Consider the following 25,305-nt stretch of genomic DNA (forward strand, 5'->3'; position numbering starts at 1 on the left):
GAAGATGCAGCTATAGATTGTCTGACCATGAAACCTAAATTGCTAAATTCTAGTTCAAAATCCTTATTCCTTGTTTGGTCTATGAAAGTACCACTTAACTCTGCTCTTCCTTGCATTACTTTCGTAGGGGAGGTGGGAAAGCCATTAACCTTTTGACACAGGCCTATCTATTTTTGCCACCATTAGCATTAATATATTTTGTATTAGCATATTGTATTGCAGGGTGGTAGGGTCTTGGTTTTAAACAACTGATTATGGCATTTTGTTTTTGTTTCATTTTTGCTATTCTGTAGTTTGAGTACTCAAATATAGAGCAGGTATTTTGCACACTTCTACATGCTGCTTTGACAGTACAGTAACTCCTCACTTAACGTCATCCCAGCTAACGTTGTTTCGTTGTTTCTTTGCTGATCAATTAGAAAACATGCTCATTTAAAGTTGTGCAATGCTCCCTTATAATGTAGTTTGGCAGCCACCTGCTTTGTCCACTGCTTGCAGAAAGAACAGCCTGTTGGAGCTAGCTGGTAGGGGCTTGCAACCAGGGCGGACTGGCAGCCCCCCCATCAGCTCCCTTCACCCCTAAATTCCCTGTGCAGCAGCAGCCCAGCGGACTATCAATTGCCAGTAGTTCAGCTGTCCCACCCCCCACTGCCATGTGCTGCTCCTGCCTTGGAGCTGCTCCCAGGAGCCTCCTGCTTTCTGTGTGTGTGGGGCGGGTGGGGTGGGGAGGAAGAGGGGTGCTAATATCAGAGTGTCCCCCTTCCCTGCTCCTGCCACCCGCTCCTTTACCCCATCTCCACAGATTGGGGTGGGGGAAGATGACGACACAACAGGGCTCAGGATGGAGGGAGCTTGCTGGCAGCAGTTGCTGTCTCAACTTGCTGATCTAAAAGGCAGCATACTTAGAGTGGGGTCAGCATACTTAAAGGGGCAATGCCTCTCTCTCAAACACACGGTGTGTGTCTCTGTTTCTCTCTGCTCCCTCCCCTCCCTCCATTCATGCTGCCTTGTAGAGTGTGAGGCTACATTAATAACAATGTGTTAACCCTTGAGGGCTCAGCTGAATGCTAGTTCATCATTTAGCAGTAAGACATTCCCTGGGAACTATCCCACCCTCTTCCGCCCTGACTTCACCACCTCAACCAAGCTTCACAATCATCATTGCTGTGTACAGTATTAAATTGTTCGTTTAAAACTTATACTGTGTATATATGTGTGTGTGTATGTATATATGTGTATATATATATATAATACACACACACACACAGAGAGAGAGAGAGAGTTAGTCTTTTGTCTGGTGAAAAAAATTTCCCTGGAGCCTAATCCTCTCTATTTACATTAATTCTTACAGGGAAATTGGATTTGCTTAACATTGTTTTGCTTAAAGTAACATTTTTCAGGAACATCACTACTACGTTAAGCAAGGAGTTACTGTATATTTAAGCTCCACAATCCTAGCTATATATTATTGCTCTATATAGTTACAGCTATAGCTGTATATCATTAAGGTAGGTGGAAAATATGCTGCCCATTCTTATGTAGTCTAAAGTTTTTCTGATACATTTTAACTTAATTTTAAAGGACTAATAAAAATTAGCCTAACCCTTATATGGCACATTTCATCATGTGAACTCAAAGCACTTTACAAAGTTGAGTAAAAATCAATGGTGATTTGGAATACTGAGGTAGAGAGAGCTCAAGGCCAAATTTTTCCAAAATTTGATCAATATTTGACACCTAGAGGCTGATCTTCAGAGATAAGACCTGATCATTCTGACTGAAGTCATTTGGGAGCTGTGGGTGCTCAACACCATTCTGAGATAAACTCTGTGTCTTAAGTTGGGCACCCAAAAATTAGTGATCATATAGGAAAGTTTTGGCATAAGTGGCTAGACCCAATGTCACTCACTGAATGAGTAGCAAATTTGGGAATAGAACCCAGATCTTCTGATTCCCCATGTGGTGCCCTGTCCACTGGATTATGCTTAAGGCTGCGATTTAGTCATGGGTATTTTTTAGTAAAAGTCATGTACAGATCATGGGCAATAAACAAATATTCATGGCCCATGACCTGTCCATGACCTTTACTGTAAATATTCCTGACTAAGTCTTAGCTGGGGGAGGCCTCCGGGGGGCCATTGCTCTGAGGGGCCTCTGCAGTGCTGCTGCTCTGGGGGACCCCCAGGGCCAGCCCCACTGGCCACAGTTCAGGTGGTCCTTGGGGCCAGCTGCACCTGCCACTGCTCATGCGTTTTCCTGGGGCCAGCAGCTGGTGCGGCTGGCTGTACGGCTGCTCCCCACCTGAGTAGCTGGCTCTGGGGTCAGCCACACTGGCTGCTGCAGAAGTCACAGCAGTCGCAGAAAATCACAGAATCCATTGTTTCCATGACCTCCGTAACAGACACGCAGCCTTAATATCCTAGCTTTTTGTGTTCATTAAAACTCATTAACCGCTAATGAAACCTGTTTTGTTGCAATTTTCATAGATCTTTTGAAAATTTGTATAGAGAAGATATATTTTGTCTTACAAAACAATGATACAGAACCATAGTCTCAGATATACAGTCATGAGCAAATGCCCTATGATTAAAAGTAAGCCAAAATGAAAATGGCATTCCTGCTGTATTAGCACTACTTCTCAGCAGCCTTCCCAGGAGTAGCTACAGTCACCAGGCAAATTGGATATGAAGTTTGCCAAGGAGCCAGATGTCTCCTCTGTAAGATTGTCTTCCACAGACTAGTTTCTGGTTTTGTAATTACAGTCCAAAGAGAAAATGTATGACTTACTTTTATGAAGGATTAGTTTACTGGAGTATGGATACACAATATCCCACAGTATATGATCATGAAAAGGTATCTTAGTAATTATTGTTTTTAAATTAAAGAGTAAATTTCTTGAATTATCATTCTTTGTCTGCCAAAATCTGTAACTGCTATACAGACCATCTGCACAGTAAGACACTCAATTATAACACTGATGTTATTGTACCAAAATGTTCTCTTAATTAAGTATCATTCTGTTTGTGATACTATCTCTCTGATAATGCACAAAAGGTTAAACTCCAAAAGCTGATCACTTAAAAAAGTTGAGTGCAGTTGTTGTCCAGTACTTGTACAGTATTAATGAAGCATTTAAGAGATACAGGTTCTCGTGATCTGTGCAGGGAACTGGGAGCATGAAACTTCTGAGTTACAATCCCAACAGACCTTGACTCACCATGTGAATTTGGGCAAGCCACTTGAATTTCTCTACTTCTGTTTTCCCGTCTATAAAATGATTATAATACTTAGCTACCCAAGGCCCTGATTCAGCAAAGCACTTAAGCACATTATTGACTGTAAGCATGAGAGTACTGCCAGCCCTTAAAATTGAATATGTACTTTGCCCAACGTTGGTTATACAGAGATTGATTATTTACTTAGAGCAGATTCACTGCTGTTGTTCAGATGCTTTGTGCTGCTCTGGGGATGGAAAGCAGCCATAAACTCAGTTTACTAGGCTTAGAACTGCTTTGCATCACTGGAATGGCAAAAAGCAGCTGCAGTATGCTGGTGAATTTGGTCTGTAATGTTTTTAAAGCAATTTAAAGGTTAAAATGATGCTATATAAATATTTATTTTAGTTGGATAGTACATTAGACAGTTTCATCAGTGAGAATGCATTTTAATTTCTGGAGTAAATAGGATATACACTCTAACAGCTAAGCCTGACATATCTGAGTTCCCTTTTGTTGTTAGGTGAGAAATGCTAGGTTTCTACAAGATTTCACTATTTTTCACTTTTGCTAAGCTTCCATATGTACATTTGTGGTCATAGGTTGTAGAGTGGCTTAGAAAATCATAATTATTAGAATGTTCATTAATATGTAACATTTCTTGAAATCAGAAAGACATTTGAAAAAAAAATAACCATAGACATCATCTAAATAGATTATACCTACTAAGCTTACACTAAAAATATAAGCCCTGTCCACTGTCTCCAGTAGACGTGGTAATCGGGCTCTCTCCATAGTGAATTGTATATGTTTTATTACTTTGTTTTTGTGCCCAGAACTTCAGATTATCTTAATGTTGAAGAAATAAAAATAAGTAAATGAAATCTTGCTTATTCCCCTCTGTATGGAATAGGTCACATATCTTGCTGAAACATAAAAGTCCTTATTTACCACTTCTATACATCAGTTTTACACCATGAAATCACATTGGTGTAATGGAATGAGGAGTCAGTCCTCAAACCTGTAGTATCTCGTTTCTATGTATGTGTAGTAAATGTACATACAAAAATATATTACATTCAATATTTTAATAGTCCAGTTTCTGCTCCTTTACACTTATGCAACCCTATTAAAGTCATAGGGTCTATCTGGAGAGTTAATGTGTGGCAAGCTACTAAGCTACTTTGGTTTACTCATGTTTCAAATGGGAGTAGTTCAAAGAGCACTACAGAACTTTTAGTGCATGGTACCCAGGACCACACAACCAGTTTGTCGATGGCAAATTAGTGTGGTATAGATTTACATTCCAGCTTGCTTTGGACTAGTTCTTTGTATAGACAAGCCCATAGATGTTGCGTAAGTATAACAGTGAGTGGAATTTGATTTTGTGTGTGTGTGTGTGTGTAAAAATAATAAAAATGAATTTGAATGGCTGTTTAATTTAATTTTTAACTATGGACCAAATCTTCAAAATAGTATGTGTATAAGTACAATGACTGGGAGCAATTTATGTTAGCATGCAGTTTTGGCCTGTAAGTAGTAAAAGGTTATAGAAGTGTAAGGAGTAGTAAAAGGTTATAGGAGTGCAAGGAGCAGCTGGTAATTAGTAAATGGAGGGCATTACCTCTGTGAATTAAAGCTTTTAGAAATAAGAACCAATCAGCCTATTTTAGCTTGCTGATCTGTCCTGTCATGCCTTTTTTTCCCCTTTTTTTTGTACGTCTGCTGAATTTTTCTTAAATGTCTGTTTGAGCATTCAGTAATTTCTTTTGTCTTAATTCTCATCTCCTTTGAGTTAAAGACAGTGGGTGGTCTTAAAAAATTGTACTAGTTTGAAATGTCCCACATTTTACAGGGGCAATCCACGTTATAAAGACAGAGGATATCACGGGAATTGATACAATTTCTATCTTTTTTGAAAGATTCTAACATTTGCCCACAGTTTCATGGTTCCAGTGGGGTGTAATAGCAAATATGAGGGGGTACACTGGTGCATTGTCTTCCATTGTAAACCACGGAGTGTGTAGGCCCACATTTGAATTGTGGGTGCTTCAGTATATGGGCATCCAACTGGAGACATCTTGGGCCTGATTTTCAGAAGCGATGATTCAACTTCAGTTGAAATCAGTGGTAGCTGCAGGTACATAATACTACTGAAACTCAGATGATTATTGTGTTGGGTACCCAAAAATAGTGAACATTTCTGAAAATTTTGTCTTAACTTTTTGAGCCCAGTCCTGTATTCCTTGTACATACAAAACTCCTACTGGCTTTTGTTGGGAATTCAAAGACTTCAGGATTGGGCCCTAAATCTGTGTCTTTAGCTGGGATCTTTGCCAATCATGTTATGAAATAGAAATATGCTTTTTGTAATGAGTCATTAAGCAGAGTAAAACAGAGGTTTAGAATGTCAACATGCTCTATTCCTGTTAGATTAGTCTGTAACGTAAGTGCTTATGCATGCTTCGAGCCCTCAGTTCTCTTTCTGGGAGTTTCTGAGTGTATAAGGTATTCAGTCCTGCAGCCAATCCACATAGGGTATAATTAACTTACCCTTCTCTGACTAAATGTTAAAATGATGTAAAATTGTTCTTTACTAATTGTTTTTGTGTCATTTAAGTGAAACTCTAGTTATTTACATAATCTTTTAAATGTCATTAAAATATTTTGAGATAGGACTGATAAGTCATGTGTTTTGTGATATTTTACTAATCTTTATAAATGGACCTAGTTAGTTTCCCTTCTAATCTAAAACTAATTTGTTCCAGGAGCTCTTAGGTTTAGACTTTAATACGCTGGTTCAGTTTGTCTCTCCTCATGTCCAACTTTTATGAGAACCATGGAACTTAATTGTACTTCAGTAATCAGACTTACTCACCAAATAAATTACCCAGACTTTACAGAACTGTTATTATGAGATATTCACAAAATTAACCTTTTTTTATCCTATGCATTTTATCCTATGCGTTTTTTATCCTATTGCATTCTTCACTGAAAAATGAAACAATTTCTGAAATCTAGTTTGTAGAAATAATACAGGAACAGCGAAGTTTCAAAGTTGCAACTTTTTTTCTAATTGAGTGAATCGATTTTTTTTAAAATTCCTTTCAGGACATTTGAAACTACATGTAATGTCTCCCAGGGTTGAGATTATGCTCAAGTACCTGAAAAATAACAGATGCTGCTATGCTCTTCATAGCAGAGAATGGTGCTGTACACAGCCAGAAAACATCAGTGGAACATAACCCCAAGCAGCAAAATCATTGTTGAGATTGGCAAAAGAAAATTGTACTGTATTAGAGTCTATGGCTTTTCACATCTGCTAGGTTAGATCAGCAAGTACTGGCAACAGCTCATTCTGTAAATGGCCCAAATGTTTTCCTTCTGAGAATTTCACTTTAACTTAGTAAGCAAAATTTGTTCAAAATAGATAATATTGAGTGCTGAAATAAGTTACCACAAACTTTTAAACAAAAAACACTTGTGAAAACAAAGATTGCTTTCATTAATGTATTATTCACTTTTTAATTATTTGGACTGCAACACAGTAACTGTTTATATGTTTGTTTTAAAAGAGGTTTTCCTTTGTCCTAAAAGAAGTCCTGGTCCTTATTTTTCCTATTTTGTCTAGGTAGTAAAGAAAAAAAAATTCTTCCTCCCTGAGACAAATATGATAGAGCATCAAGTATGTATTTGCAAAGGTAAAGGTGGTATGACATTAATTATATTATATACATTAATTTATCCTATCTGAGGTTCAGTTTCTGGCTTGAGTGTATTATCTAGCAAATGGTATGGAGTTTTGGCACTGTTAATGCTAGTATAGTATCAGTACCAGTAAGTCTGAACTCTGATACAACAGGATGTATCCTTTGGTAACATTTATTAATTTATATGAAGTTATTAATTATTTCATGGCATGTTAATACTTCTCTTTTGGAAATAAATTGTACGTGCCATGTTTCCCTGGGAAACAAAATACTTAACCTTGCCATAACCTGTACCAGTTTCCAGGCAGCACAGATAATGAGATGTCACTTACAGCAACATAAAAGTGCCTCTGAATATTGGGAATCCAGTCCTCTGTCTGGCTTGTGGGATGTAAGGAAGGATTTATTAAATGAATAAAAGGTTCATTAATAAAGAAAAATCTCCTTTAATGCCCACATAATCCAATTAATAAATGTTTTGGAAGATAGTGGTCCATTCATTTTACTGTTTCGTGAGGAAATGTTGTGCAATACACAACCAGAAATGCAGGTGGAATTACAAGAAGCATACAATGTACTCGTGAAAGCACAAACAAAAAGACCAGCTGCTCAGAGACAGAAAATGTACTTCCTAAAGTGCTGATCTGTTAAGCTCACAGTAGCATTAGAAAACTGTAATGGCCAGAAATGATACTCCATTAATACTAAGATGATATCAATTTATCATCTAAGCATTTCACAACCATGTTAAATCTGGAACTAATACTGTTAGTATTATAGTTTTTCTTTCGCTAACACTAGTTGAATGCAAGTAGCAAACGTATCATAACGTGCCCATTACAGCTCAGTAAAAGCTCTTCCAGCATTCCGGTGTAAATGCCAACTTTGAAGGTTTAAAATTCAATCAGGAAATATTTCTCTGATTTGGAATGCAAGTTCTCAACTTAAGAGCAAATTTTCTTTCCTCAAATTAAGGCAACTATTTCAGATGACTGGTATGTGGTCACTCCCAGACCACTTAATGTGTGTTTCACACAAACATCTCGTACGCAGACTAGAACAACTCCTTGAGGGTTACACAATTACTCCACTGAACACTCAGCTAGGGTCAAACTCTCAACCAGGTGTCGAACCAGCTTCTTAAGTTGTGTGCGCACATTTTGAGATATGTACATGCAAAACCCAAATTTGTGTGCATAAACAGGAACTTAAACTTGAAAATTAGAAGGACAGCTCTCCAATTAACATAGGAAATGTACTGCCTACCGGAAGGCCTGCCAAGAGAGTATAGAGAAGTGATGTCAGGGTTCCCTCCTCACTCTGAACTCTGGGGTACAGATGTGGGGACCCGCATGAAAGACCCCCTAAGCTTATTTCTACCGGCTTAGGTTAAAAGCTTCCCCAAGGCACAAATTCTTCCTTGTTCTTGGGCGGTATTGCTGCCACCACCAAGTGACTTAGACAAAGATTAAGGAAAAGGACCACTTGGAGTTCCTGTTTCCCTAAAATATCCCCCCAAACCCCTTCACCCCCTTTCCTGGGGAGGCTTGAGAATAATATACCAAATAAACAGATAAACAAGGTGAGCAGAGACCAGATCCTTGGGTTTTTAGGACACTAAAAACCAATCAGGTTCTTAAAAGCAGAATATTATTATAAAGAAAAAAGTAAAAGAAGCACCTCTGTAAAATCAGGATGGAAGGTAATTTTACAGGGTAATAAGATTTAAAACACAGAGGATTCCCCTCTAGGCAAAACTTTAAAGTTACAAAACACAGGAATAAACCTCCCTCTTAGCATAGGGAATATTCACAAGCTAAAACAAAAGATAATCTAACACATTTCCTTGCTTTACTTACAATTTTTGTAAACTTAGATGCTTATTTCAGGTAGGGTTTTAGAAGCGGTTTTTTCCTGCCTGGTCCCTCTCTCTGTCCCGAGAGAGCGCAACAAAGAGAGCACAAACAAAACCTCCCCCCCACAGATTTGAAAGGATCTTCTTCCCTTATTGCTCCTTTTGGTCAGGTGCCAACCAGGTTATTTGAGCTTTTTAACCCCTTACTGGTAAAGGAGGGATTGTATGCTACCCTTAGCTGTATGTTTATGACAAGTGAGTTAAGGCACAGCAGTTCTTTGAAGCATGCTGAGCTTTCCCTCCCCACTAGACCTCTTGGGAGCCTCAGAGCTGATACATTAAGCCTTACTGCCTCCAGAATAGTAAGCTACATCGTCCCATCAGTAGGCGCTCCGGCTGGATGACTGGATGAGAGGGATGCCGCCTAGCTGAAGACAACATCTCTGCTCCTGCTTTCTTCCTCAGTCTCTCTGAGAAACTATGAACTTGAGTTGGTGGCGCCTGCATTTCCTACAGAACCCTCTAGAGTCCTATTTTCTAGGCGGGCTGCGATCTCCCGCCCATTTCAAGCTATGTCCCGGCTGGTAGGAGTCTGTTCTGAATTTACCCACCTGGGTGAAATGCCTCTGTCAATGTGCAAGGCTAGGGCCCTGTTGGGATAAGTGCTTCAGTGATTTCTTTGGTAGGAATGTCTTCCCCACTGTAACTGCATTTCCTTCATGTGGTAGCCTCTTTCATTGGGGCAGCTTTGGACCAACCTAACTCGGCTTTCAGGGTCTCACCTCAGTCTTCTGTTGCTCCGAGTTCAGTAAAGATTTGTTCACTAGGAGATCTGCTTCTAAGACACTTCAGTGTTCTGTCAGGTGCCCTCCAAATTATGATATGGCTGCAGTCTGTTACCTGTTTAGGCTTGGTCAATTTCCAGCTGTTCCTGTCATACTTATCCCTACCCATACTTGGCTGCACATATAGTCTATGTGCTGCAGTCAGATTTCAGTGAATAAAGGGTTCTGTGAATAACTAGGGGAGCTGGTCTTCATTTGGGGTTCTGGGAATAGTTGAAGGTGAGGGTCTGTTTCTCAAACAGACTATGAGAAAAGGAGGTTCACCAGCTGCATGAACCACCTCAGCCCGTGTTCACCAGCGTGGGATGAAGTTTGTGAATACTCTGAACCTTGAACTCAGAGCCCAGTTCAAGTTGGCTGAATTTCAAATCTTTTTTCCTCTTCTTTTTCTCCCTGAGATAAGAGACTTGAAATGAACTGCTTCATTCTAATTTCCTGCGATTAAAACGTAGGAGTTCACTTAGTAAACCAAACTTTGTAAGAGACTCAGAGCACTAATACTGCTTACCCATTTTATAGGGGTGTTCTGAGCTTAATTAATGTTTGTAAAGGCTTTTGAGATCCATGGATGAAAGGCTGTTATATAAGTGGCTGTTGCTATTGCAGTTGGAAAGCATATAAAGGGAAGTGCTGGCTTGATATGATACTACTCTGTGCCTGCTTCTTACAATCATATTTCGAACTTGGCAAGGATGCTAGTGTAAAATGTTCAGTTTGTAGAAATCGTGTGATGTTTAATTTTGTTCAGTTAATTTCCTGGCTGTGCTCGGTTGGTACTAGCTGACTTCTTCTAGGCCTTATCAACGTGCAGACTTGCACTGGCTTAACTAAAGGTTTGTTTTAAAAGCAGCTTAGTTAAGCTGGCGCAAGGTTGTGTGTAGACACTATTCGTTCGGTTTAAGAATGACTTCTTTTTGTTTAGCTTAATTTTTTAATTGCACCCCATGAATTAGTAGGTTTTTTACCAACATTGATATAATGCTAGTAACTAGTTAAGGTACTTAATGTTCACTTACCTTAGTGACAGCTCATAGAAATTTAAAAAAAAAATCCACAGTCAAACTTTGCTTATCTGAGCATCAGATAAGTGAAACTCTTGCTTATTAGAAGGTCAGATTCATTATCCCAAGATTTGACTTCACATAACTACTTTCTGTACTGCAGTCATGTTCCAGTAAATAAAGACTTCAACGCACAGTCAGGGGAGCCAGCCCAGGAAATACTTTCTGCAGTCGGAGTGAGGAAACATTATGCTATATTTCCCAGATCAGAGGACTTTGAACACGATCTTAAGTCCGCTGGCCAGTTCCCCTCACATAGCTTCCTCCCCATATCAGGATGTGAGCACATACGACTTTATATGCTGTTAGACTACATCCACAGAGTCTTATCTGCTGATGTTCTGCTGAGCCGACCAGGACTGGGAGAACAGAAAGCTGTTCATAAGAATGTGAACCAGATAACCGAGTTTCTGTTGTTAAAAAATCTGGATACCAGTGTATAATGTGTATTCTCGAAGTGAAGCATTCAGGTCTACTCCTGAGCAGATTTTTGTGTGAAAGTATTTTTCCATTAAAGAATCATCTGTTCCTGCAGCTCATTTCCTTTGTAAGTGTAGCCTCACTTGGTGACCTCATCATTAGTTGCTATGGAAATAATTACAATGTCTGAAATAGAGTATTCTGATATCAGATGGGGAATAAGCAACAAGAACAGATGAACTGTTAAGGAATAGAGAGGTTCTTTGTTGATGTAGTTGGTAATCAAAAAATGGATCACTAAAGAATTGAGCAGCAAGTCTGACATACTGGATAAATTGCAGAAATGCTTTTCAAAGTTTTCCATGAGGCACCATTAGTGGGTCAATCTTGCAATCCTTACACAGGTAATCAGTTGACATCAGTAAGAGTTTTGACTGTATCAGAACTACGGGATTTGCTGCGTCAAATTATCATATCTGAGGAAAGAGAGAAACATTTCAGGGTTTCTAAATGCCATCAAGAAATGTGAAAAAAAAATTCCTTAATAGCCAATTTTTTGTGGGATTTTCTCAAGAACAATATTTTTTTTCTATGCTGAGCTGGTGTAAATGGGCAAAACACCACTGGCTTAAATGGAGCTATCTCCTTTTGCGCCAGCTGAGAATCTGGTCAACAGTTCCCAGCACTGTGCCCATTTCTGGAAGATATAGATTGTAAACTCCTCAGGGCAGGGATTGTGTCTACCTCTGAGTTTGTAGAATGCTTAGCTCAATGGCTCTCTAATTCTGTGTGAAAGTGCAATTTTAATATAAATATTAAAAATAATGACAATATATAGGTTCAAAAGTGAGTTGGGGGAGAAGTTTAGTTCTGGAGAGAAATTAGCAAGAACATAAGAATGGCCATACTAAGGTCAGACCAAAGGTCCATCTAGCCCAGTATCCTGTCTTCCAACAGTGGCAAATGCCAGTTGCCCCAGAGGGAATGAACAGAACAGATAATCATCAAGTGATCCATCCCCTGTTGCCCATTCCCAGCTTCTGGCAAACAGAGATTAGGAAGACCATCTTTGCCCATCCTGGCTAATAGCCGTTGAACATAAGAAGGATGAAGCTAGCAGTGAGGTTGTTTTATAAGGAAAAGGTCAATAAAGAAGAGAAAGGGGCCAAGAACAGAGGTTTGAGAAACTTTGTGACATAGTATGTAAAAGGGTGTAGATGTAAATCCTCCACCAGAAAATGTGTTAGGGAATTGCCAGAGAGCAAAGTGCAGGAGACATTAACTCATTGACTTCTGCTATATTGGCAATATAAGAAATAATAATCTATGCCTGTCATATTAAAAATGACAACACTGAGAGGTGTGGTCATGGCCGGGAACAATATATTTTATTTCAAGATTCTTGGGTATTGCAAATATGCTCAACAGAACTCTTTTAACTTAAAAAAATTATGGTGGAACTTTTGGTACAAGGTGGATTCTGTATTCTGGAAATCTTAATTTGTCTAACTATACCTACATTGTTAACTGTACACTTTGTACCTGCATGTCACCCAATAGCCATTTGCAAACTGATTTTAGGTTTGGAAACTGCTGTTCACACGCATTTCCTGTTTTTCTCAAGTCTGCTGTATGTACATTGCTGGCAAATGTTTCTTGAAGAGTTGTTTTTTAATAGCAGTGTATAACATTATAAATAAACTGGTGAAGGCAGTCATGGGCTGAAGGAATGTGATGATCCAGCTTACTTAAACTCTTCTATATTGTTGAAGTTTTCTTCTGAAAGAAACTAATCTTCATAAATACATTGTTAAAAATGAACACCACACTGTAGAACTGTCTATTCTCTTCCTCTTTAAATTGTGTTCAATGACTTTTCAAAGGTCTCTGCTCTTTCCTCTCTCCCCATTCCCAGGGTTTTCAGTATCCTACCTATCCTCCCATTTTTCTAAAAATTCCCTTCTCAGAGACCTCACAGTCACCATTCATCTGACTGCATAGAAATTTCATGTCCTCAAGAACCACTGAGATAATTTTTAATCATGGGTATATGCGTGTGTGTATGTGGAAGGGGATCACTTCAGAGAGAAACTTTGCCACAGGGTAAAATATTCTTCCCAGCAGTCATCTTTCCTGATTTTTTGCTCTTTGCATCTGGGGTGATTTACTAGTAATAACTAGTTTGACTGATATGCTCTTCTGCACAGAAACCTCGAGGAGAAAGGGACAAAAGTCCACAACATTATCTTTGCAGAGTTTTCTAGCAAATTTTTACTAAGGCTGGGAAACAGGTTCCCCTTCACAGACTGAACAGGGAGTTCTACCCCCAATACCTATGCCATCCAGGGATCCTAAAGAGATCATTGCCATCCATGTGGAAGGTCACATGGTGTGTCTCCACCAATTTAGTCCTGGAGGACCCATTAAATCAACACCATGGTGAATTCCCGGCCCTGTTGAAGTCAGCGGGAGTCTTGCTATTGACTTCAATGGGGACAGGATTTTACTTCAAGTCTCCTGTCCCAGGACCCCATTTTCTACATCATTCCTGACAGACACCTATTAGTAAGCAGCTTCTTGAAGGGAGTTAGATTAGTTTGCCATGCTGCCCAAGAAATTATTTCTCTTGCAGTCTCAGTCTGGCTTGAAAAGGGTTCATCATTATCTTTTCAACCCACTAAATCCTGTTTCTTTGTGATTGGTTAAAGGATGTTCCTGATAGGCAGAACTGGTGGCTGTGCCTTGCAAGTCTCCATTGAGAAGAGAGCACTCTCCTTCCTTCCTTCCATCCCAGTTAAGAAATCCTCTAAAAGATTAGACTATCCTCTGTATGTATTTATGCCTGATGTTCTTTGTCCCTAGAACTCAGGAGAATAAAATTCAACTAGTAGAACTAGTATTAAAGAATCATGCAGAGGTTCTTTGTCCTATGGATAACTACTTGCTTTACTTGAGGGCTAGCTGCCTCCTGGGCAGAAAGGGCATCATCCTCTGTCCTAGAAATATGCCATGTCCTACTCAATGTTCTCTCCACACATTTCCCAGGTACTACTCAGTAGAAATGATTGCCTCCTGGGAGGATGCCTCTGGATGCCTTGGAGGTCCTTAGTTCAGTGATGTGAGTCAAGGTTGTTTTAATCCTCTCACATTTCATCTTGGGTCTTCCAGGTGCAGGAGAGCTACAATTAGACAGATCCCATTAGTACCAAATCTGGGGAGACTTAAACAGAAATTAATTGCATGTTACCGCTAAACTTTTCTTCTGTGAGAGTTCCAGTTCCTTGTAATGAGGACTGGACATTTCTAGCATGTGTGTAGTTTATTTAATAGGGTAAAATTAGTCATTTTCTATGGAATTCCCAGCTAATTTGGTGCAGAGGTTGCTCATAGGGTAAGGTGGCAAAAATCCACCTTGGGGGAAAGGATCTATCTACCTTTCTGGAGAAAAGGGGAAGGAGTAACCTATTAGTCTCAGGCACTGTGCAGGTTTTCAGAGGGACACAATGTACAAGTAAGACAAACTTACTTTCAGGTCTGAAAAGGCAGATCCCTGAGAACACCAGATCCTTTTTCATGTGGTGGCCCAGCAGGCTCTCAGCAGGAGGCATCACAGCCACCACTGAACGTCACCTGAGCCTGATCATAGGCTGTCAAGGTTCCTCCCCCACTCTGAACTCTAGGGTACAGATGTGGGGACCTGCATGAAAAACCTCCTAAGCTTATCTTTACCAGCTTAGGTCAAAACTTCCCCAAGGTACAAAATATTACACCCGTTATCCTTGGACTGGCCGCTACCACCACCAAACTAATACTGGTTACTGGGGAAGAGCTGTTTGGACGCGTCCTTCCCCCCAAAATACTTCCCAAAACCTTGCACCCCACTTCCTGGACAAGGTTTGGTAAAAAGCCTCACCAATTTGCCTAGGTGACTACAGACCCAGACCCTTGGATCTTAAGAACAATGAACAATTCTCCCAACACTTGCACCCCCCCTTTCCTGGGAAATGTTGGATAAAAAGCCTCACCAATTTGCATAGGTGACCACAGACCCAAACCCTTGGATCTGAGAACAATGAAAAAGCATTCAGTTTTTTACAAGAAGACTTTTAATAAAAAATAGAGGTAAATAGAAATAAAGAAATCCCCCCTGTAAAATCAGGATGGTAGATATCTTACAGGGTAATTAGATTCAAAAACATAGAGAACCCCTCTAGGCAAAACCTTAAGTTACAAAAAAGATACACAGACAGAAATAGTTATTCTATTCAGCACAATTCTTTTCTCAGCCAATTAAAGAAATCATAATCTAACACATACCTAGCTAGATTACTTACTAAAAGTTCTAAGACTCCATTCCTGTTCTGTCCCTGGCCAAGACGACTACAGACAGACACAGACCCTTTGTTTCTCTCCCTCCTCCCAGCTTTTGAAAGTATCTTGTCTCCTCATTGGTCATTTTGGTCAGGTGCCAGCGAGGTTACCTTTAGCTTCTTAACCCTTTACAGGTGAAAGGAGCTTTCCCCTGGCCAGGAGGGATTTCAAAGGGGTTTACCCTTCCTTTTATATTTATGACATAGGCAAGGTCTGATTGTCTCTCAGTATTGCATATTTTTAAAGTCCAAAATATTTGTGCATTATACGCTGCAGAAAATGAATATAAAGATATTTTTAAAAGCAAATTGAAATGCACCATATTGGGAAAACGAACTGACTTGCTTGGTGCTGGTTGACAGGCTCTAGCACGGTTAAGTGGTGGGAGTTAAAGCAGAGTGCATATTAGGAAGGAGGCAGAGGTTGGAGGAAGTAAGAGATGGGGGATATAGGTGTTCACTCTGCAGATCTGAGTATAAACACAAATTGTAAGGAATATATGTGTTGCAATGCTCCCTGATGCTCTTTATGTGGAGAAGTAAGCATGTAGCACAGGGGCAAAGCTCTCCTCTCCGCCCTGCACTGTGGACCTCTTCACTGCACTGCATAATTGTATTGTTATTTTGCATTTGTTCTCACATGCCGAAGTTCTTTTGACATTGTTTGCTATTCATTGCTAGTGCAGATGGATACTTCAGTATTGTTTGCCTTCATCCCAAGAATACAGTGTTACCAGGTGTTTGTTTTCTTTAAGAACTGCTTGAGATTCCCTTAATCGAAGAGGAAGTGCAAGAAACAGAGTCATGGGCCAAGCCTCTTGTCCACCTTTGGCAGAAAAGAGCGCACAATTTCATTGCTGAAAAAGAATATAATGCAGCTGCAGCCAAAATGGAACCCCATTGTGCCATTTGCACTCTCCTTATGCCCTACTACAAGGTAAGCTGGATTCAAATAATTCAGTAGTTATTTGGAAAGGAGTCTTTAATGTCTCTTTTATAGCTATGCATGACAATAAAATTAAATGATGCAAACACTAATCATTTTAGAAGGTTAATTTGTGACATGAAAAGGAAAGGAAAAATTCATTTCTAGCTAAGACTCATTAGTATAGAAAATGAAGTATTAATCACTACATAAGGGGTAAATGATCCACCAGCCACAGTAAATAAATTTTTCAAGAAGGATTTACTGGCAGGCCTCCTTCCAATTTCCTCCCACAGCCTGTGGGTAGAAGGTGGAGTAGCTGAGTGGCTTCTTCGTGGCCTTTATCACAGTCCACAGGCTTGCAATAAGCGCTGTATGCTCATTCCTTGCAGGGGAGACAGATTTGAAGACAGCAGAACCATGCAGTTGCAAATCCACTAGTCACTTCCTCCCCCACCCCCAAAATCTCTCTCTTCATTACTGTGGAAAGAAAATTATTCAAGGGAGGACAGAGTTTTGCTGTTTGGCCTTTTCCTGGTCTGCAGCACTGCAGAACCCCTGTGATTTAATGGTAGTTGGGCCTTTTGGGCAACAACAGTTCACCCAGTGAAAACATCTAGTCTACAGTACTGTTTGATATACATTTGTGGAAATACCAATAATGAATGTCAGGTGAAAATTCTGACATAGAATCATCGAGTTTAAGATAGAGGGGACCACCAAATCATTTAGTCTGACTTTTGTGATATCACACTGACGAGCAGACTGTTGTCATAATAAATTCCTTAATATGAACAGGACGTAGGTACAGAAATGAGATGATAAACTTTGTACTACTCTCTGTAGCTGCAGCCTGCAACTGCCTTATCCTGGGCTTCTTTGTTACTGCTTCCCAAACTAAACACTGTATCTAGAGTGTACAGGAAGTTGGGCATCTCTACACTTCCTGGAGGACTTACTGTACAGCACATCTTCCCATTTTTAGATCCTTTTTGAAATTTCCTGCCTGAACTAAAACACTGTTAAATTAAATACACTAACTGACCTAACTCTTCAGGTTGCTAAACACAACCTTAAAGTGTCTCGATCAGTCTTGCGGGACATTTTAGCAATCTTTCCAATCTGCTGTGTTGCAAAGCCTTCTCTAAGGTTCTGTCTTATGATCAATAACAGGGTCAGTTTGGGAATGGTTTTCAACTTGTATGTCTGTTCTCACTTCACTTGTCCCAGCCAGGTTGCCAGGTACCTTGAGCAGATGCTTATTCCTCATAAGATTGTGCTTTTATCTGTGGTCACTGAGTCCAGAGCGAGGTAACTCCTCTTTGATCATTGTAACTTTGACTGATCAAATTCTTACTATGTCTTTGTTTTTAACTATGGAAGAGGTCTTGCTCCTTTGTCATAATATTTTGTCTGATTGTACTTTCCTAGACTTTTTTCTCTCACTATCACAGGCTCTTTAGGCATCCTTCATTTGTATCCCATATTTGGTAATCGAATATTTCTACATCTGCTCTAAAGGAGTTCAGTAGGTGACTTTCCACATTGTGGTGATGTAGCTCTGTAACTGGAGTAGTGATAGATATGGATCTTCTCTTGCATCCATTTCTTTTTTCTGCAAGTTCTTCACTATACGAACTCCACATTAAGATACTTCATTGGCTTGAGGGTATATGGGACTTAATGTCTCATGCTGAAAGTCGTACATTTTAGCAAAGTCCAGGAATTCCCTGTTCTTGAATTGTAGTCCATGGTCAGTTACTACTATTCTCGAATAACATGCCAAGCAAATACAGATTTAATATGCCTGACAACAGTTGCAGATGTGGTATCTTCAAGTGTGACTGCTTCTCAGAAATTGGTTATAACCAGGTGATCATGTCTTCCCAAGTTGAACACATCAATTCCAACTTTGTCCCATGGAATTGCAAGTGATTAATTTTGCTCAGTTCTTTCTGCTGGGAATTTTTGTATTTCTGATGTTGCAGACCTGGCCCATCATTTCTTCGATGTCATTATTAATCTGCGGCCAGAATACAACTTCTCTAGGTCTTCTTTTGGATTTGGTCATTCCCAGATACCCTTCATTTATTCATTCCAATACTTTTCTTATCACTGTTGGCACTATGATTTGTGTTCCCTTCAAGAGCACTCCTGCAATCACTGAAAGCTGTTTTATAATGGGACTAGGCAAGTGGGAAGTTTTGATTTTTTTTCCTGTCTTACTTATCGTTTGTATCATTGCTTGCAGCTTTCATCTTTAGCTGTTGCTGTCTCCAGTTCATCTCATATGCCTGGAGATACAGCATGTGACACTTACCGTGTTCACAGGTATATTTACTGGTTGTTCCAGGTCATCAAGCTGTGTATTGATACTTGAAGCATAAGTTCTTGATAGTATGTCTGCCATTACTAAATAGCATCCAGGTTGAAAATCCAGGGTCACCTAATACTTTTGTATTTTCGAAAGTAGTCACTATATCCAAGGTGGTGCTTCTCCAAATCCCTTTTTGTGTATGGCAATCAGTGGTTTTGTTCAGCTTATGCTTTGAAGCTACAACCATAGAGAAAGCTGTGAAATCTTGTACATCCATACACCAGACCAAATGTCTTTTTTCAGTTTATGTATATATCTTCTCTGTGGCATATAAGAGTGGCAACCAATCAGTTCCATGACACTGGTCTAGTACTGCTCCCAGCCCTCCTTTCAAAGTATCTGTGCAGAGCTTGATGTCCTGCAATGAGTCAAAAAACTGCAGCACTGGAGGTTATGTCAGAACCTGCTTTAAATCACTGAATTCCCTTTTATGCTCTGGCATTCATGCCCATTTGGTGACCAGGTGGAGCACAAGTCTTAGGTGAGTTGTGCAAGCTGTATAGTTAGATATGAACTTGCTGAAATAATTCAACATGCCTAGAAGTCTTTGAATTCCCTTTTTATCTTCAGGTCTCAGCATGTTCAATATTGCCTGAACCTTTGATTCATTGGGCAAGATTACCTTGGAGGTCAGTCTCTTTCCCAACTATGTTGTTTTTGTTGTTTGAAATTGATATTTGGCCGTATTGAGTTTAATGTTATTAACTCTCACAGTTTCCAGTACTCTCCTCGGTTATTCCTGATGGTCAGTGGCAGTGCTGGCCTATATTATTAGGTCATCCACAAACACTTTCATATGTGCTACACCCTCTAGGAACTGGCTCATTGTATTGTGAAATATTTTTGGAGCTGAACATGTTCCAAAAGGCAGTCTGAGGAAGCAGTATCTGCCAAAATGGTCTGTTTGAAGTCAGATCTTGGAGCTCTCAGTGTCCCAGGGGATCTGCCAAAATCCAGTGATACATTTAATTTGTTGCAGAATTTGGTTCCTACCACCTGATAGCAGTTCACTTCTTGAGAGCAAGTGGAAGTGTTCTCTTTTTATGGTTTTGTTCAGCTCCTTAGGGTCCATACGCAGCCAGAGTCCCCTCCTTTTTTTCTCTACGGTTCCTAAGGAGTGAACCCAATCTGTCAGTTCTTTCATTCTCTGAAGGATACTATTTGCTGTCATGTTTTGAAGCTCTTAAGGCTTGGGGAACTTTTTGTATAGTGTGTACCACAGGTTCTTCATCGTCTGTTTACTGTATCTTGCATGTTACTGGGAGACACCCATTTCTTGTGAATACATCTTTACATGATGCTATTAATACTTTCATATCTGAGTCTAGGTTGTTGTTCTGTCTCTCTATGTCAGGGGTAGGCAACCTATGGCACGCATGCCAAAAGCGGCATGCGAACTGATTTTCAGTGGCACTCATGCTGCCCGGGTCCTGGCCACCTGTCGGGGGGTGGGGGGAGACTCTGCATTTTAATTTAATTTTAAATGAAGCTTTTTAAACATTTTAAAAACCTTATTTACTTTACATACAACAATAGTTTAGTTATATATTAAAGACTTCTAGAAAGAGACCTTCTAAAAATGTTAAAATGTATTCCTGGCACGTGAAACCTTAAATTAGAGTGAATAAATGAAGACTTGGCACACCACTTCTGAAAGGTTGCCGACCCTTGCTCTTACGTCATACATCCTTCTATGAGACCAAGCATCTCACACCTGTGTAGGTCCAAGACTAGTTGTTCGCTTCTGCCACAATCTCCTGTCCACAAACTCTTTTTTTTATTGTGTTCACTTTGTATTTAAGTGTCAGCATGCACTCTCCCGTCACTGAAATTGTTCCCCATTATAGTCTTTCACAGACACTTTTTACTCCTCCACAGTTGTTTTCCTTCCATATCTCTCTTTCAGTATTTGTTATTACATTTACTTGTGCCCTGGTGTCCATATTGTATGTCACATAAGTGCCATTTGTGCATGTCAAGAGGTGGCTCCTCCTCAAGTGCCCTCTTATAACAGGCTGCAGCATGATAGGAATGTCTGCCTCAGTTTCCCCTCTGAGGCAAACCAGGGACTCTATGCCAAGCTCTCTTGCCTCAGTATTACCCCTTTTGGGGGCTGGTTTTTGTTTGTTTGTTTGTTTGTTTGTTTTTACAAAACAAACTGCAAATAGTCTGCAACAAAAGTTCCAAAACACAGTCTGTTTATCACCCAGTGAAAGCAGTCATTAAAAACCCATTCCATTTTGTCCCTTGACACCCCACATACCATACAATGGAACCTTTTGCCACACCTGGACTCTTTGTCAGTCCTCTTCCATCCCTCGTTGCCAGGACAGCCTGGAGTGCAACCCTGTTCCTCCTAAGTGAGAATTCCCACAGCCTCTCTGCTGGGAGATTATCCTCGCTAGGGGAGCAGCCTCACTCCCCCTGGTCCATTTGCCTTCTCACTGTTCCTCTGGGTCCAGCTCTCTGTTGCAGAGACATCAGCGGGTCCAGCTTTCAATGATGGAGATGTCCGCAAGTAACTTCCTCCAATACTCCCCAGCCTTCAGCCTTTTCTGGTTCTTGGCTTCGGCTCTCTGGCTTAGAGTCAGCAGGCACCTCCCTCTTTTGCTCCTCCTATCTTCAGCCCTCTCCAGGCCTCTGGTGCTGGCTCTGGGAGCTCAGCCAGTAAACCCCTCTTGCTGTTATTCTTGCCTTCAGCCTTTCCCCGGAAAAAATCTTCTTCCTTTGGTAGCTCTCATCTCATGCAGATTTCCTCCTTCCAGGCAACCCTGACTCATCAGATCTCTCTCACTGTGTCTCTCTGGTCCTTTATAGCTTCCAGGAGCTGCTCCGCCCTCTTAATTGGCCAAATGGGAGCACCTTTACTGGCTTAGGGGAGAGGTGGCCTGACTTCATTTACTGGAGCCAGCCACCTAGTGATAGTGCACATTTTAATTAATCAGTCTGTTGCATTTTCATATTCCTCCTTCTCTTTAAGAACAGCTCTTCCTCTTAGTTTGAAGAATCCATTTTTGTACTTAATACATGAAACCTGCACTGTCTCTGCACATTTTAGTGTAATGGTTGGATTTATTATAGTTTCCACATATTTGCCCGAAGGTTGGACATTTTACTATACTTTTGTTGATTGCCACATCACTGGCTTGTTTCCTGCTTTCCATTTTTCTGTCACTGGTCAGTTTAATTTCTGTGAACTTTCCCCTTGCTGGCTTAATTATAGTACTGAGTCATGTGCTCTGTTTCTTTCTCTAGATTTTTTATTTGTGCTTCTGTTTGTTCTGGTGCTTGGCATATACATATTGCCCTTTCTAGTGTCAGATCCGTCTCCCTTAGTAACTGTTCACAGATTCTTTATTGTTACACCCCAGGACAATCTGGTCTTTAATGAGAGTCTTTTAATATTCCTTACTCACAGGACTGACTTTTTAGTTTTAAGTCTGTGACAAACTCCTCTATTGTTTCCCCTTCATTTTGTGTTCTCATTCTAAATACATCTCCCTCATACGTGACATTTTTAGAGACACAATGATTTTCAAACAATTTAGTTATTTTTGAACATTTCCTCTCTTTCCCCACCACCATCTGTATGGAATGCATTGTATACATCTAGGGCTTTGTGCCTGGTACTGTTAATCTTTTGCTCATCCTCCAGTTTATTTGTCCCAGTGGCTTTCATATGCAGCTCAACTTGCTGCTTGAATGTTTTCCAGGCATGTTCAGCATTTCCCCTCATTCTCAGTGCTGGTGTGGGGGAGTTATGTGCAGTTGCACAGACTGTATAGCAGCCACTGGGTCTCACTGAGTTATGCTGTGCCTTCCACTCTTGGCACCATGGATTATCTCACTGCCAAGGAGACCGGTGTCACAATAAACCCTTTATTATGAACAGGAGTATATACAGCAGTGAGGTAACAAAATTCTCATTACACTGGAGCTGCAGCCCACAGCTTCTGCTTTTACAGTGTGCAAGAAGTGCGGCATCCCTACACTTCCTGGAGGACTTACTCTACGGTGCACCCTCCTGTCTATCACAGGCTGCTAACACCACACAGCCACCTCCACACACAGTGCACATTTGCTCTGTCACACCGAATGCTTGCAACTTGCAACAATATTAAAGCTGAATCTTGCCCATCAAAATATTTTAAAAATAACATCCTTGGAATGGGACACACATAAGTGCAGTACATCTCTTCATATTTAAGACAATAATTCGTACATGGTTTTAGTCCTGGCTTGGAGATCACTGCTTTGGTACCCTTTCCAAATGAAGTGAAATTATCTTTAAAGAAAGAGGCATCGGGCAGGTGCAAAGGATTTTATTGACTCCTGTGTTTGTTTTAACTATTGGGGCTTTGCATTTTCGTAAATGAATGGATCCAGTGTAAAAGTGAGACATAGAGTACCAAGTACAAATCATGCTAATCTGAGCACAATAAAAAGAAAAATAGTGTTTGCTATCATTTTAGCCATTCCCACTTCTAGCAGAGCTGCCAGCAAAAAATGGTGATGTTTACAGCTGTGTTTCATAGCAAATATAAAAACGTTCATGAGTCAGGCCATTCTTACCATTTTTGTGAATTAATTTCATTTTGAAAGAAATAAGCACAGTGGAAAATAGCAGCAGTTTACTGGTTTGATAAGCTCTAGAAAGCTGCAGATGTTTGGCTGCACAGCAGACTGACCTATAGTATAGAGAGCAGTGGTGCTCAAACTTTTTCAGTCACGCTCACCCCTTATCAGTAATGGAGACTATTCGTGTCCCCCCACCCCCATTACTGCATAGCCAAGGCATTCTCAGCAGAGGAACTTGGGGCTGAAGGTGGAGGTGGGGACGGAACTGGGAATGGGGCAGGATCTGGAGCCAGACGCGGAGCTGGTCTGAGGGCGGAGAGGGGATAAGGGCAGAGCCAGGCTAGGGATGGAGCAGGGGGTAGAGTGAAGCTGCGGCTGTGGGTGGAGCTGGTCTGAGGGTGCACAGGGAGTAAGGGCAGAGCTGGGCTGAGGGCTGACTGGGGTTGAGGGAGGAGTGAGGTTGGGGGCTGAGCTGATCTGGGGGAAGAGCAGGGCTGGGAAAGTGTGGCACTGCCTCCCTGCCCCTCATGGGGGCTGGCCCCACCCCCAGTGTGTGCCCCTCCCCAAACGTTCCTCTTTGCCATCTCTAAGGTGGCACACTCCACAGTTTGGGGACCAGTGGCGTAGAGGGGCAAGGTCTGTTGAGTTAGGTATGGCAAGCCTTTCCTAACGCAGAAACCCTGCAGTTCGGTGTCTGAGAACTGTAGAGCTTCTCATGAGACGAGAACTCAACATCTCAGATGCTCCCCAGAACTATATATCACAGACCTGAGCCATCACTCCCACCAACACTGCACAGGGTATAGAATTTCTGAAAGTCCTTGAACTAGAATAATTCCTTTGTGTGAGCACTGGTCAGAGAGGAGTAAAATAGTCCGTGTACCAAATGGGAGTCAGGGAGTAGCTGTAGCAGTGGGGTGGTAATTTGGTTTTTCCCATGCTGCTGGCCAGGCGATTCTACACTGGATCTTCCTGCTGCCAGTGAGGGAGCTCCTGCCCCAGGACGGTTAATGGCAGGACTCCCTTCTTTCCCAACTGGAGGTTGTATGTGGCAAAGGAAGGGATACTCAGACATACATTGCTACTTTATATCTGGCTGTGCAAAAAGAGGCTGCTTTGTTGAATTATCCTACCTGGTTGACAGGAAAAGAGCCTACTACACTCATATTAACAGGGCACACTAACCTACTCCTGGAGTTTGAGGTGTAGCAGCTTCATAGTTGAATATGAGCTGGATCGGGCCCAGAGGTCTCAAAATTGTAGTGATAGTGAGGATACAATAAAGTGAGCACAGCTGCAGCAGCACTAACTTTCAGACTGCCAGAGTGCTATTTTTAATTTAAGACCTACCAAAATAATCAAGTAACTATAGAAAATGGTGGTGGTGGATGCTTTGGAAACAGCTAATTTTCTTTTGAAACTGTTAAACCATTAGTGTAAGAACTGAAGGGGAAAAGTGTGTACACCCAAGTCAAAGTAACAAATAAGCTTTTTGTGTCTTTTAGTTAAATATAAATATTGTGTATTTCCAGCCAGACAACCATAATGAAGAAAATTATACTTGCTGGGAAACAAAATCAGATGAGACATTTACGGCTCGTGAAAAGACTAAACCACTTATTCCAGAGATGTGTTTTATTTATAGCGAAGAAAACACTGAAAACTATCCATCAAATGCCTTTATTGAAGAGGATGGAACAAGTCTTCTAATATCCTGTGCAAAGTGTTGTGTACAGGTTCATGCAAGTAAATAAACTAATCACTCAATTTAAAGAAGTTGTGATTTACAATTTTGCCTTCTTAGCTTTATTATGGTTTTTGAATAGGAAGCAACATATACTGAGTCTATTCAGGACAGTTTTATATGTAGTCCTCAGAATTGTTAGGGTAAAACTTTATATCAGAACATCAAATATTCCAGGAATTGTTAACTTTGTGAAAACAGCAAA

General features: G+C 40.6%; 1 protein-coding gene across 7 annotated transcripts in view; it reads left to right on the forward strand.

Moving 5' to 3' along the window:
* KDM4C (lysine demethylase 4C) overlaps positions 1-25,305 on the forward strand; it is a 434,115-nt gene that overhangs the window by 273,422 nt on the left and 135,388 nt on the right. For all 7 annotated transcript variants that reach the window (XM_084629198.1, XM_084629204.1, XM_084629200.1 and 4 more), the window contains 2 exons: positions 16,232-16,413; positions 24,889-25,102. In XM_084629198.1, the coding sequence (XP_084485324.1) occupies positions 16,232-16,413; positions 24,889-25,102 (396 nt within the window). The remainder of the gene's footprint in view (positions 1-16,231; positions 16,414-24,888; positions 25,103-25,305) is intronic.

Source organism: Lepidochelys olivacea, assembly GCF_965140295.1.
Source record: "Lepidochelys olivacea isolate rLepOli2 genome assembly, chromosome: 5".
NCBI classification, from domain to species: domain Eukaryota; kingdom Metazoa; phylum Chordata; order Testudines; family Cheloniidae; genus Lepidochelys; species Lepidochelys olivacea.